This window comes from Anopheles funestus, chromosome 2RL (genome assembly GCF_943734845.2).
Source record: "Anopheles funestus chromosome 2RL, idAnoFuneDA-416_04, whole genome shotgun sequence".
Taxonomy (NCBI): Eukaryota; Metazoa; Arthropoda; class Insecta; order Diptera; family Culicidae; genus Anopheles; species Anopheles funestus.
Genome location: NC_064598.1, coordinates 33,985,486 through 34,000,606, shown reverse-complemented (window position 1 = coordinate 34,000,606; position 15,121 = coordinate 33,985,486). Strand labels below are relative to the sequence as shown.

Here is a 15,121-nt window from a genome sequence, read left to right as displayed (position 1 = left end):
TGGATGTATCGTGAAGATAATACCGCTGAGTTTTTCTTACACAGGCTTACAGTGAAACAGTACTAACTTTTCAAAGCGACACAGTGTATGTCGATGATTGGTGTTTGCCGTTGTGTGCGATTCTTTTGAGAAAGAACAGCCACAAAATACAAACAGACAGCACATCCTCGTCTCTGTCCGCCGTTCGAATGCAATCGTAAGCGACAATGCATAAGAATTCCTTTGCAGTTGGATGGGATGCCGCGCATGACAAATGAAAGCAAATCACTTCTTCAAAAAGTTCCCTCCGCTAGAGCCAGAATCGTGTACTATGTGTCCTATGCACCCATGTGTGGTGGTTTGTGGTAGCGCCCGGACGAACCGGTCAGCAAATGGAGCGAAGATCGGAATCTGGCCATGTGAGGGATCGTGTGTGACGCTAAGCAAATGGCAATAGAAATGCAAAACTGCATTCGAGAAGACATCGATAGACAAGATGGGGAAGCAAGATACCGGCACCGAGCGTGGCTAAAAGGGGATTTAGCTTTTCTTGGGATGTTTTTTGTGCGCACTCCCCTTCTACAATGTATGTGTCTTCACGATGGACAACGATTTGTTTTGCAAAACTTTTAGTGGGATGTTAGTTTTTTTTCCATGGAAATGATTTAATCTCTGTATTTCCTATACATGAATATATTTCGCTCAAAGCTTAGATGGAAAATTTTCCCCCCTTCTTCTGTGCTTAGGAAGATCTCGGAACATAATCGGCTTAGCTACCGGTTATACATTTATAATCATCATCATCATCATTTTACCGCTCAAATATTATCCCTTTCCCCGACTAGTCGGGTTGTACTGGTACGTGTCTTCGATCTAATCCAACCCAGCGATGAATATCACCAACAAAAGGAATGGCAGCATAAATGCAGAAACGTGATGATGGGTATACATCATCGATCGACACCATCGACGATGCATAATGGTGTGTACAAATCCTCTTTCAACACTCACCACAAAGCACCATCACGGGAAGGCAAATTGCCTGGCCTGTCACTAGCAAATCATCGAATGCAAACACTATTTGCAGTACGTGCAGTGCACATATTTATATACATTTCGCGCATTAACGCTGAATAACTTCGCGACAAACCTTCCATCACGAGGAACGCTCGAGAGCTCTTAACTCATCGATGGTTGGTCGATCATCTGCCGGTTTGTGGATCTAGCTGTGAATCCCGGCAAAGAAGCATAGGTTGCAATTAGTTGGGCGTTAGTTAAACTAGCAGAGAAAGCGCTAGTGATGTGTTTACATAGCTGAAAGGAGTGCTTACGCAGCAAATATCGTTGACAATTTATTGTTGATTGAATTTGAACACGACTAGTTTTTAGTAGAGGAGTCACAGTTAGGAAATTTAAATTTAAATGTACAATTTAATGTTTATGAAATTGTTTAATATAATTTTTAGTACTTAAGAAATAAATAACCAAAATTTATATATATTTGACATTTTATTTGCGGATGTTTCCAATTTTTTTAGACATTACACGAAGACATGGTTCAATTACAACGTTTATGACGTTTTAATAACTTGACACAACTCAATGTATAAAATTTAGACGTGAATAATCAGTCTTGTTTTTGTTAACATGACATTTTACTATTCATTAAAATCACATTACGGCGCAAAAATGATCACTTGAGCCTACATAACCTGTTCAATAGAAGGTCTGTTCGGGCAAAAAGTTGTTAATTTCCATGTCAAATAAAATTAGCTCCATTATGTTACTTTCAAACCCTTGCATTCAAATGCGTATGTTGACGATAGTTTCCCTTTCGAGACATTTAACCGGATGGAAGTAACCTTGAGCATCATTTGTGGATGTATAAAGAAACAATTAAATTATTAAAAAAAACTTTATTTATCTTTTTTTCTTAATATTAATAGACAATTTGTAAGAACCACAAAGTCTTTGCAAAAATAAAATAAAAATCTAATCTGAAGCTTTTTTTACTTCTCTCCTTGACAGATAATCCAACACATTAAAGATCAAAGAACCAGAAGTAAGAAAGCAACATAAACCATTTAACGCAATGAAAGTGATAGTGCAAAGTGAAACTAGATCATCACCATCCACCCTCAACACCGATCGTTTGAGGGACTGAACGAAAAGCACTATTAGACAATGAAACGGCACAAGCCCGTCCGTCATGTACATTCGGAAAAGACTTAGCCGTGTTGTGGCCATGCTGTACGTATGTTTCTACCATTCCCTACAAAAGCCGATAAAGTGTCCGTGAGCCGTCTGTGTGTGTGAGAGTAATCAGTGAACAGTGGCAACCCGTTCCACCGTAAGATGCCGTGGGGTTGCCTCTGTTCAAAGGAGAAAAAACGTCCCCAAATCAGCAGCCCGATACTGAACGTAAGTATGCCCTGGATATACGGGTGCAGTCATAAATAAGGAAGAATTATTGCATTAATGCAAGTGTTTTATGAGAGCAATTAATTGCGATCATTACACTGCAAAAGGTTTTTGGTAAAATTAATTTGATTCCTTTTTGTTGTTTGGCGTGTCTTTTGCTTGGTCGTGTGACTGAATGATGAAATAGTCGCAGTTACAGATAATTGCATGTTGATTTAATATTCCAGTCTTTGTTACCATCTAATTCAGCTTCAGTTCGCTATCGGGGTTTGTTGTGTCGTTTCTGGTTTTAAACCGTTTTATTGAAGGCCTCTTACCGTCTTCCGTTTTATGCAACAAGCGCTCGAAACGTTGTCAAAGTAAAAGTACATATCCGGACAGAGGGAGCAGAAGGACGAGGAGAAACGATTTTCCTCCCCGGTACACCCACCCGGAATGGAGAATGTTGTGCCATTGCTGGTACATGCCTGTAGGAGGAGCATGTGCTGCTTGGAATGAAAATGACAGGCACTGCAATTTCCATTCACAACAATCATCCATTCAACGATGTCCGTGTGTTGTCGGTTCCAGTGCAGTATGGCGTAGATGCCAGCCTTGCACTGGGGATGGTGTCGTGAATGACCTAGATTTTTGGTTTATGCTTTTGTTTTGGGTGTTTTCTTCTTTCATTTTTTTTTGGTATGCTTAAAATGCTCAGGCTCAGTTTTCAGTTTTTTTTCTCTTGTTCTAAAATTGTTTAAATGGAAAGATGTGGTAAAGGAAAAATGGTGATGCTGCAGTGTAAATCACTGTTTAAATTTATTTGTATCCTTGGCAGTTAATTAACACTTACAGTCAGTTTAAGTTGTCTTTCTTTTACATTTACTTAAGAAATAGTACAATATGTTGAAAGAAATTTTTACAAACATAAACGGATTATAAGTGAGGAATTCAAATACAATTCTTGCATTTTTAATGGATTATATCGTTCATGTGTATTATGCTGAACATAATATTTTTTAGTTTAGGCTGTAGCCGCACTTGATATACATATTAATAGTCCTACTTTATTACATTTCCATCCCATCCAGATATTTTTTAAATTTATGAATAATTCTTGTAGTTTTTACAGGACTGATGGTACTCAATATTTCATTTTTTTTCTCAAGCTTTCAGTACAAAGATGGTAAAAATTCTATTTCGATGAAATTGCTTGAATTATACAATAAAAAAACCTGTTAGAAATATTACAAACAATACTCCAATACTGTCTAACACTGTATCCTTAAAGGATATAACTAAATCAAGCAGATTTGAAATTTTAAATTCACAAGCGCAAATATTATGTCAATTCATTTTATTCAAACCAATTTAATGAATTTTTATGTTTATGTTTTGTTAATAACCATTTTCAACCATTTTCAACATATTTTTGGTTGGTCGCGTGGCCTTTTAGAAACTGCTCACGAACTTGTCAGGGTTGGTTTGCTCGCATCTCAAAGCAAAATATCGGTGGCTCGCCAGCTCGTATCAAAACACTTGAATATCTGGGCATGTTTGTGATAAATACCTAGTTACAAAAAATATTTTATTTGAGCATTAATTTTATTATTTGAGTTTTTCCGTAAAATAAAATTGCATCAGAAAAGTAAAAAGTAAATTTCCAACAGATTGCCAGCAAAGTAATCCCAACCATACTTTGTGGTCGTGATCTTTAAATCATGAACGCTGCATGCAACAAACCACAAAGTAATACATATTTCATACCACTTTCGCACGGATATTGCCGTGCCGTATGGTTTGTTGGTTTGCGGCTAGCGATATCCCCGTAGCGGTGTGTGTTTTACTCACCCATTAAACAGCCAGCCGGAAATTGTACTCTTGGTGGTGGTGAAGAAAGTAAACCCAGTTCAACGTTTCCATACCCGTAGTACAAACCATCCCTTCAGTCCTTACTGATCCAATAGATCATAGCTACATGTCAGCAGCTCGATCGAATCATTATCCAATTATCGGTCGCCGATAGAAGTTGGCCTGCAAACTATTTGCTACAGTTGGCCGAGCATTTGTTTCGATCGTAGAGTGATGCCAGCATATTTTTTGTTGCCACCTCTCGACATTCAACAGCACTCAGCGTGAAGCCAATGAAGCTGTCCGCAAGGGTAAAGAAGGAAAGAAAAAAATAGTACAGATAGGGAAACGAAAAACCACAAAAGGTTGCAAATTTCAACGCCAATTCTTTAGCTGTCTCGGTGACAGATGTGGGAAATTTTAGCAACAAAATCATGGATAGGATGAGGACATGCTGTGATCTTTAAAGTAAAGTTTTTTTTGCTTTACTTTATACTCAAATCAAAAAAGCTTATAAAAGCAACAGTTTAATAAAAGGAAAAAAATGAAGCCATCATTAGAATTAAAAACACATTCCAATTTGCGCGTATTAATTGCTTTATTATGATCTTCTTTTTACACATAATAATTTGCTTTCACCGATGCGCTTAAAATACGCCCTTTAAAAGCTTTTTAAAATCTCATTTTGTTCCGGAAAGCTAAACACGTCTATGGGTGTTAAACCCAAATTCACCACCATAAATCAAAGCGAAAATCATCGTTCTGTTACTGGAGTTTTCTTTCTGTTGCCATAGGAAATAAAATGGTGGCCAAAATCACAACACCATCAGAGCTAACCGTGAGCAAATTGAATGATTTTGAAAAATTCAATTAGTCTTAATTTTTATCTTCTTTTCCGATCTTGTAAAACGTACACCGGGCAATACAGCACGATCAGTTACCATTAGTCGTGGATCTCAGACTTTTTTTTTTTGTTTTGTTGTAACAGATGTTGCTTCCGTGTAGGCAGACCGATGATGTCTCCCTTTCCCTAAAACCTAAATCCCGAGGGCGAAAGTCATTTCGGTGAATGGAGTTGCGTTTGGCAAAACAAAAACAATAATCACATAAATGTTTTCCACCTTTTTGGTGCATTTGAAATTCTACACTTTCGCTTTTCGTCAATCAACCCGGCAAGATTCCGATCGCGCTCCGGAACCTAGTTTTGGGTGGTGAACTATACTGACGGATACGTCGGATTAGCTACGGATAAGCATAGCATCACAATCACGGCCATCTGACTGTGAGGGTGTGCCGGTGGCTTGGTATTAGATTTCCAACCTTAAAATTCTAATTGCATAAGCAACGATGCATCAAATCGGACGGCTGCCTACTTGCTCCACCCTGTCCTACAGGGCGTGGGAAGGATAGAAAAGCCGTTAGAAAAGAAAAGCGAAAGCAAATATTTATCTACCGGTGCAGGAGTGTACCGCGAATAGGCAAAGAAAGTATCAATTATCGGTACTGCCTGTTCCATTAAATCCATCAGTAAGGGATGCGTTCGGTCTAGCGATGCGTTATATGGGTAAAAGGAACAAAAAAAAGCAACAGACGTATCACTAAAGTGTTTCAATTTTCTACACATTTTTCCTAAGCGCTCTTTTCCGGGTCACGTGTAAGTTTACTGTATCAGCCGAAACCGAGAGTTACCCCGCGTGCTATGGGACAAGGCTCGGAAGAAAAGGGCAACCCGCAAACGGAAAAGGTGACGACAGATTTACACTAGCTCTTAGCGATACCGATGAAACGAATACTTGCCCGACCGTTCCCCCCGGTAAGAGCAAGTGTCGATGTCGACACTTGGGAAGCCTAGAACAAAGCAGAAACATCCACAACAAGCCCAAGTTACTGGCGGGTTGTGTTGCACGAACGAATTCACTGTTGTTGAAACAAGAGCGGCAAGATTATTGTCGCTGTCACAGAAATGCTGTCAAATCACTTAAACTCAATTTATGCTGTTGCACGCCGCAAATCAATATAACCAGAGCCCTTCACGCATTAACTATGATGAATATTCAATATTGAAGTGCGTTCGTTTACGCATTACCAGAATGGGAAGCTTGCGTAACATTTATTAGCGTGAGGAACTTGCTGGAAATTTCCAAACGAGAATGCTGGGAACATGGACACACTTCTCCAATAAAGATTTCAAAAGTACATTTTCTTCCATTCAAATCATACTTTATTTTTCACTGCAAATAATTCAAAGAAAGACAAATATTATCATCCTTTTCCGCCAGCATGTGTCATCTTGTGGTGTCCAAGGCTGTCTATCGGTATCTGTGCGCCCTGTAGTCTACCGTAACCCGTATGGCATACGAGTGAAAAACTTTTTAATCACTCGCTCAGTGGTCCACCAGTTGCCGGACCCGTGTCGTGTCGTAAGTGTTCATAAATCTCCATTTCCAATCGTTCGATGTCTGATTATCGTGGAGCATTTGGACACTTGAGCCTTTCGGCCGTGTCGGCTGCTGGTTGCCAGAAAATGACCAAATCGCTCGTTGACCGGTCAACTGGCGACTGTTTTCCCCGTACTACTAGTTCTATGTGTCTAGCGGCTGCAATCTGTTACGGACAGGAAATTTACGAGCTAGAGCAATTGTTCCTTCCGATAACTGTTGCCGGAAAATGGTAGATTGAAAATTCGCCTGTCGTAGAGTGACATTGGAAAACTGAAAAAAGGGATTACGGTACGGATACTGGTAAAATAACCTTTCGGCACTGGTTTATCGATGAAAGTTATAGTTTAATCTTGCCCGAAGAAACTGTTTCATTATGTAACACGATAGTTGTTTGGCGAATGGCAGTTGACAATGTGTATTTATTCTGATGGCTTGTATTTTCTGCTTTTCAACCTTTTCGTTACCAGCCGGAGGATACTCAGAAGCTCCAGTTGCTTCCCGCCGTTAGACGTCCGTTGCTATCGGATGCGGAGAAACTCGAGCAACGGTTGCTGGCCCCGAACCCGAACGCCGACTTCGACAACGAAAGCAGCGAAGAAACGCAACCACCGAACGATGCCGGGCGCGATCGACTCCAGCAGCAGCTGCTCCAGAAGTCACGTCTCAAATCGTCGAATCTCAAAAGCACTACCTACACTCGTAATACAGAAAACGACAAGCTAACACGCCACCTTAACACGGTAAAGTTCAGCTTCGATGAACCGGTGCTCCAGAAGCCGGATGGGCCCGTTGCGCTGGGAAAGCCTCTGCGGAAGCAGTCCGACCGTGGTGACCCACCGCCAAAGCCTGATCGCCGGATAACCTCAACAACGGTGCAACAGATTGTGGTGAAGCTACCGGAAACGGTTGGAAATGTATCGTTGGAACAGCATCACCAGCAAAGCAGCACTACGTCCAACGCAACGGATGAGTTTGATTGCAATGGTAACGGGAACTATGATATTGTGCCGTCGATTAAAATCAGTGACGATGCTGAACTGGAAGGGCGGACGGAAAACAAAGCCAGCGCACAGGTGGACGAGAACAAGAACGAAATCCTTGTGCCGGGCAGTAGCGAAGGAAGCATACCGTTCATCGATGAGGATCCCACGCAAATACTGAGACAGCTGAATGCGAATCCACAGCGAGGTCAAAACTTTCATGACGCTCGTATCATCACGCTGACACCAAAGAATGTTGGGTCCGAGGCAACGCGAGCTGCGGCGGCAGCGACGGCATCAGTTGCGGCCAATGAACAAGTCCATCGGGAGGCTCAGTTGCGCCTGTTGGCGGACACCAAAAAGTTTACACGATTTCTCGTGGAACCAGCGCCGGTTACTGCTGTCGAGACGGTTAAGTTTACGCACATATTTCAAATTCTGCCCCCTTCGTACGAGCGGTTGTGCCAGCAGTGTCACAAACCTTTACATCTGGACATTGGGTTACGGTGCGTGGTGTGTGATTTCACCTGCCATCAACAGTGTGTGAGGTTGGAAAAGGTAAGTGGAAAATGGTTTTCTTTATCCAAAAAATCCGTATTTATTATTTCGAAGTAAACACAGTTTTTTTCAAAAGTATTCCAATTTATCGTATATTATATCTCATCTGAATGACTTGGTTTTCAATTTGTAAAAAGATAAATTAAAGATAAAAACAACCGCCGATGTTGATACCCGATTCTTCGATTTTCTACGTTTCCTAAATCAATCGAATTAAATTTTACTCAATTTGTGTAAATGCTTTTCTTAAAAAAATCGCCCAAAATCCTTCATACATTGAGAGCAGAGGAAGATTCTATAACTGTCAGTTTGAATCGAAAATGCATCATGATTCTTCACACAGGAAATACGAGATACTTTCCTGTATTTTAGTAAATCACCAAGGTTCACTATAATAGTGTATCTCGGCGACTACCCGCAAGTTGCTAAAGTGCACAAAAATTCAAACAAAAGCCAATTGAACGACAAACGCTCACTGTAAAACGCTTTGATAGTTTGTTGTAATTTCAATAGATGGCGCTGTAACGAAGCGTTCCCGTGGTTCGTAGAAATGCTATGTTATGGATAAACATAAATTCAAACTGGATGAAAAAGAAATTATGCATCAATCTTTAACAAATTTTTTAAATGTATGCTTCAATTGGCATTGCAATAGAAGCATAAATTTATTGTTTTATTTTACTATTCATTTTTTTTAAATAGCCAGGTGGCTATATACCATAAACATTTTTGTTGCTGAATAACAACAAATGTCTAAGCACCACTAAATAAATTTGTGGTAAAATTATAATTTATTGCACACATATCCCCATATGTAAACAATTATATTTACCAAGCGTGAAAAAGGCATCCAATTACCACCACCCGGTCGAAATTCTGACGACCCTTCCTGATCGTACCATCGCGTTTGCTATTTGCTTAGGAGTTGTCAATATTGTTCTCGTGTTGTTTTATTTTCTGGGCTTCTCGCGTGATTTTTATACTAAAACAAACATCGGTTGTACGTTCGTTCATTTGCATCCGTTCGCTGAGCATAAGAATTTACGACGAGTCGGTAACGGGTGGGATGGAAAAACAATCAAGAACACGTCAAAACTTGGTACCGTCGTGACTTGCTCGTTGGCCATTTCGTCGAACGGGTTTGGAACAAATGTTGCCGAACGGCCACGGGTACGTATGTTTGTATTTTGTTTAACGGGTTTTTGAGGAGTTTCAATGTTTTGCCGCCTCACTGTCGAACTGTTCATAGAAATAGTAATAAATTTAAAATTTTAAATCTTTTTATTAAGATGGGAGAAAACTTTTTTACATTTGAAATATTGTTAGCAGGGGGCAAGCATATTTTCTGTACAAAAAAGGACAAATTAGCAAAACAAGTTCTTCATTCCAGTTAAGCCATGTGTAACCCGGACCAGACTTGAGGACCCAATCATGGCGCTCATTCTGTTGTGCCTTGTCTTGTCAACCATCATACGGACGGATGAATTCGATCCAGCCACCTTTTGTCCTGTGCCGGATCAGGTTCGCCTACACCATTGGGTGACAATCGAAATCGGAACGAGGCGCAACAACAGCAACACTTCCCCGTTCCTTCACCGCTGATCACCGCACGACTCTCTTCCTCTTGTGGCCGTTCGCAAAACAAATTACTGTTCGACAGACTTGCGGGCTTACCATTCAAGGAAATCCAGTCTACAGGGACGCACAGCCGTATTGGTAAACTCCGGTGCACCTGAGATACCTGCCCGCCGAGTGCAGCCAGTCCCCCCAAGAGGTTGTACTATGGTTCGCGAACGGATGAATGATTTAGTACAGCACCGAACGAATGAATGAATGAACCGGGGCAAGCATAAACAAACCACACTCATCGTCTACCTTACCTTATGCAGGCTGTGGCCCGTTTTTTCCCCTTCTTCCAATTCCACCACCAAGGGTGGGATGGATGCCATTCATAAAATTGCACTGTGTTATCAATCCCATTGGGAGATCCCACCCAGCCCAAACATTACGCCCAGGGCATCAGTTTCCGTTTCAGCGTGTGTGTCTACGTTGTTCTTATTAATGCACTTTTTTCGCTGTTTCTCCACCGGAAAGTTTTCGATTTCCAGCGTCGATCAGCATCGCCGCGTAGCAGCGCATATCGTTGGTAAAGGGACCTTTATGGCATGCACACCACGGGGAAAGGGTTTGTGCGGAAGTGTTATGTTTCATCTGTATGCGCATTACAGGCTTGTTTTGCCCTTTTTGGGGCAAAGGGAATCGACGCAAAAAAGGTTGTGGTCTGACCGCAAGGAAAAAAGCGGAGCAGTACCCCAGTTTTGCCGCCGTTCTGTGGATGTTAAATCGATTCGTTTTCTCTTAAGCAAAGATGCATCGCCAAGCGTTCGAGATGAATGTGGCGAATGTTTATGGTTTCCTTTCTGGTACGGTTGTGCGGGAAGCGATCGGTTTGAGGTTAACCGGGTGGGAGATGCAGTTTCGTTTCGGGTGGTTTATGTTTCACTTTCTAGCGTGTCAACACGGTGGGAAGTGGGTTTTTTTTGCTTTGCGTACGCTATGTATCGCGATGGTACCACTCCCAAGTTACGAGCCCTTTTTGTTTTATTACGGTGGATGATTCTGCCTGATCTCTTCAGCTAGTTTGAGGTTTTAATTAAATGGTGCAATTTTTCTTCGATGCAAAACAATGAATTGAAAGGTCGTGGTAAAACCTCTAGATCTTTTTTTTTGTGCAGTTTTGTTTTTCCCTCGATTTAAAATTAAATAATCCAAACACCCACTCGCTCTTGTGCGCAGGAGAACGTCGATAGCGCTGTGTGTTTTAAAAGAAGACAGCATTTACTTTAGCACGCAACTATCCAACTATTTCGAGCCGAACTGCACTTAAGACAAATCCCTCTTTAAAAATACAAACCCCCCACCTTCCATACACATGCACCGATTGCACGTGGATTGTTATGTTGGAGCTTCCTTGGGGATTCTCCATCCTCAATCCCTACGAGCTGAAGCTGTGCGCCCACCAGCATCCACGAAAAGAGTTGTTAAGTGGCACACCAACAGCACCACACGTAAGGAGAAGCAGCACGAAAATAAAATGCACTTATCATCCACCGCCATCGTTGTACCTTTCCGCGATCCTTCAAACCGGATCGCCCTTTATAGCCCTTGCGGCAGTGCAGCATTCCATTGCCGATCGATTTGTCACGCCGGTGGTACTTGCCGCCCGGTCCTCGATTTCCCAAAATGCCTGGACCCACATCCGGAGCGGCTCCCGGTGTACGATCGCGATCGTGTCATCGTTGCCCAATAGTCGCGTTGTCGCGGAAAAACACCCGTCGTTCACGAGGTTTTTCGGCTAATCCAAAAACTAATTTCCTGTCGTTCGGTGGATCAAGTTTACCGCGCTCAACACTAAAATTCGACCAAACAAAACTGCGCGTGTGGCTCGGTACGGGTGTGTAAGTGCCTGCGGAAAATGGAAACGAACGCAAATGCGCACCACACAAACACAGCATTTTACCATACGGCGCAACACACCAGCCGAATGCCGGAAGAATGAATGGAACCGTGAAGAGGTGGAGTGCTGCAAAGAACGGATGTGCCGTTTTGCATTTGACGCCGCACTGATGGTGGCTGGCTTTGCGTGTGTTTTGTTGTGTTTCGTGCTTCGCACATTGGGAGAAAAACGATCGCGACCGATCGATCCTGGTTGATGCGTAATGTTTAGTTCGATCTCTTACTTATTTAGATTCTTTTTTGGTATAGTAAGTGTATTTGTTTGTTTACTTATTCTTTTATTTATTTTGAATAGTAAATAGTTATAGTTTAATTTAAAATTTCCCTCCAAAGTCTTCAAAGTAAACTTGTGTAACAGGCAGATTTGTGGCAGATTGATTGTAACGCTTCTAAGTAAGCCCAACGTTTAATCCATCTGTCTTCCCTTTACCGGTTAATTTACATACCAGTCGACACCGTCGTGTTACGGCATCACTCCAACGGTGACTTATGGACCGCACTTCACTAAACTCTGCTATTTGCATTTCAGCTGATGGTTCAACTTGTTGATTGCTTCTCCGCACAGCCGATGTTAAACCGATTAGCATACTATCTTGCGCGCCAGATCCGCAACCAACTCCAAAACGGTCAGCGGCCGTTTTTTCGTGTGTGTTTGTGTGGCACCGATGCAACCAAGCTGGTAGATCCATATTTTTTTCCTCTTGCACATCTCAACCATTCCTTCGCCTTTACCGTGTGTGCCACAAATGCCACACACATCGGGTAACGTCATCCCTCGTGTATGCACCTTGTCAGCCCTTCGCAAATGCATTGTTGCGGAGGGACTTCTCTGCCCCTCTATCCCAAATGTGTGGTTTCGTCTAACGTACCCCAAGCAAAACATAAAAGGGTTCTGGAAATGTAGCTCTTCGGTACAGGCGACAATGAGGAGGATGCTGTTGAGCGCACTTCAACGTCGGAAGCCCTTGAGAAGGAAATGTGTACTCCGTTCGCCGGAGTTTGCTTCTTGACGAGACCCCTCGATCGTACGGCCGAGGGTTGCACACCTCCGCATGGCGTTGTTGGGTAAAGAAAAGACCGCGAATAGAGGGCTGCTAGCGGAGAGAGAAACTGAGAGATGCCGGGAGAGAATAAGATTTGTATGCTCATGAGAGTTGAAAGCGGAAAATCGTGAGCACACTATGGAAACGTTTGGGGACATAATACTGAGATAGAAATATTTCATAAATTTCATAAATTTCATATTTTTTATATGAACTATGAACTATAACTAAGCTTTTAACTAATCTAAAAAAAAAAAACTTTTGCAGAACACACAATTTGTAACTTTTATGTGAATTCAAGATCATTTTTTCATTGCAAAAAATATTTTAAATTTAATTTAATATCGTATTCAAATTCATAAGACAAATACATAAGACATGCATCAAATGTTTATACCTGATAAGGAAAACTAAAGATACGTATACGTAATACATCTATAGGTGCTTTTAAAAGAATGTAACTTTCTGTCTTCAGTATATTTTACGAGCCGTTCACAAAATTGCACAAATAAGCAATCATTAACAACCCGGATTAGATACTGGAAATTTTAGTTCCACTAGGAAATACGCGTTTTACTGCTGCTCTTAAATAAACCCCATGTTATATAGTTTTGATCGTCCAGTTGACCTATTAAAACATACTTTAGACAAAGGTATTTGGTAAGCTATTTCTCTAGCAATTTTTTATAAAAAATCTAAACTTTCTTCTTAGTTTATACAAATCTGCTATTGATTCTACCCTTCCTATTCAACTGATTTCCACATTCAAACAGTATTCATGACCATTCCGGTTCCCATTGTTCCGTTCGCTTCAGAGAGCGTTTCATACCAACGCGTGAGCTCTCGCCGAGCAAGACAACGTGATGGAGACGCATTTTGTTTTGATTCGTTGCCGCGGCTGGGTTCGTTTTTCTGTTTCTCGCGCTCTGCCACCTACTTACACTTGCTTGCATGGTAAATCGGCATCATTTGTAGACTTCGACAAGGGTGGCGCAGAAGGGTGGAAACGAGAGAAAGAGAGGCAAAGTGCGTGTGCGTGAAATAGGTGTTATTATGTTTTTTTTTGGCAAGATCGACTAAAATGCTCGCGCACCCCTGATAAGTGGATGGTGTAAATGTGCACTATTATGTGCCTGTGTGTGTGCGAAGGGTAGTGTGATAAGGTACAACATACAGTGTAATCATATCGCAGGCACATATTTGCGTTATCGTTATCGTTTTTCTTCTCTTCTATGATCGATACCCGAACGCGACATGAAATGTATTTGTTATGTTGTGACAATCGCACGAGAGGCTATCGATCGTATTGTTCGAAAACAACACCGTGTAAAGTGTGGTCGCTTGTTGTGTAATGAGCTGTGATGAGCTTTGTTGTTTTTCCAACCCCCAACAACAAACAAGGCGCGAATAATGCAAAAACGTGTCTGCAGCAGTGTTTGGTGTGTGCGTGTGTGACTAAAGCGTTTTGGAAATCGTTTTGTTATGATCGTACCTGTTCGTGTTTGGTTGAAGTTGAAGAAGCGTCTTCGCTTACATTGCGTTACCTTTATTAACAAGGTTTTCGATCGCAAATCGTTCTCATCCCTCCCTCGGTTCCGGGCGGGGTGTGCTGTTTTAACATGTTTCTGGTGCGAAGCGCGTGCAAAGTGCGAACCCTTACTGACAAGGCGTCGACAGCCGTTATGACAGCTGGTGATTAATTGCGTCAGTTAGCGTCAGGGGGTTGTGATTGAAATCTGCGCTAACGCGCCCCTGTGTGTGTGTATGTTTGGTGAATAATTTCCATTCTTCCGGAACGGGCTTTTGGGCGCTACTGAAGCCCTATGGCCCGCCCGCCCAAGGGTGAAAGTCCACTTTCGCAAATGCCCTGCCGATCGCGGATGCCCGAAGATACCAAAGATCGCCCGCTGGTCAAGCAACCAACCCCCCAAGAGAGATGGGAAAGAAATGATGCAAAAGGAACACCGTTATCAACCGAAAAGTCTCTCAAACTCATAGGCGGGTATTGGTATTTTGGGAGCCGTGAAGGTGTACGAGCGGGAGTTAAAAAGAAAGTAAAAACACACCGATCATCGAAAGTGATCGAGAGCGATCGGTTCGGTGGGTTGGACGGAACGCAAAAAAGGAACGCTTCTATATGATGTTTATGTTGGGCCAACATATCGTGGCATCGATCCTAAGCATATCCCACCCACCTGAAACACCACACGCCACTTACTGTCACCATGTGTGTGTGTGTTTGTGCGTACACGCGTGGGCTGCCGATAGCTGGGTCAGTTTGTTTTTTGGGCAGTTTCGAAATCATCTTTACTGCGACCTCAAAAAAAAACGATACCGAATGAAAGACGATGCG

General features: G+C 42.0%; 1 protein-coding gene across 15 annotated transcripts in view; it reads left to right on the top strand.

Moving 5' to 3' along the window:
• Positions 1-15,121, top strand: part of LOC125760989 (tensin-2) — a 161,242-nt gene that overhangs the window by 52,234 nt on the left and 93,887 nt on the right. For 13 of the 15 annotated variants that reach the window (XM_049421678.1, XM_049421677.1, XM_049421679.1 and 10 more), the window contains 2 exons: positions 2,008-2,400; positions 7,139-8,209. In XM_049421678.1, the coding sequence (XP_049277635.1) occupies positions 2,335-2,400; positions 7,139-8,209 (1,137 nt within the window). In that variant the 5' untranslated portion in view covers positions 2,008-2,334. Of the gene's footprint in view, positions 1-2,007; positions 2,401-7,138; positions 8,210-13,629; positions 13,932-15,121 lie in introns of those variants that run through there. The other 2 variants (XM_049421687.1, XM_049421686.1) reach the window with 2 other exon arrangements.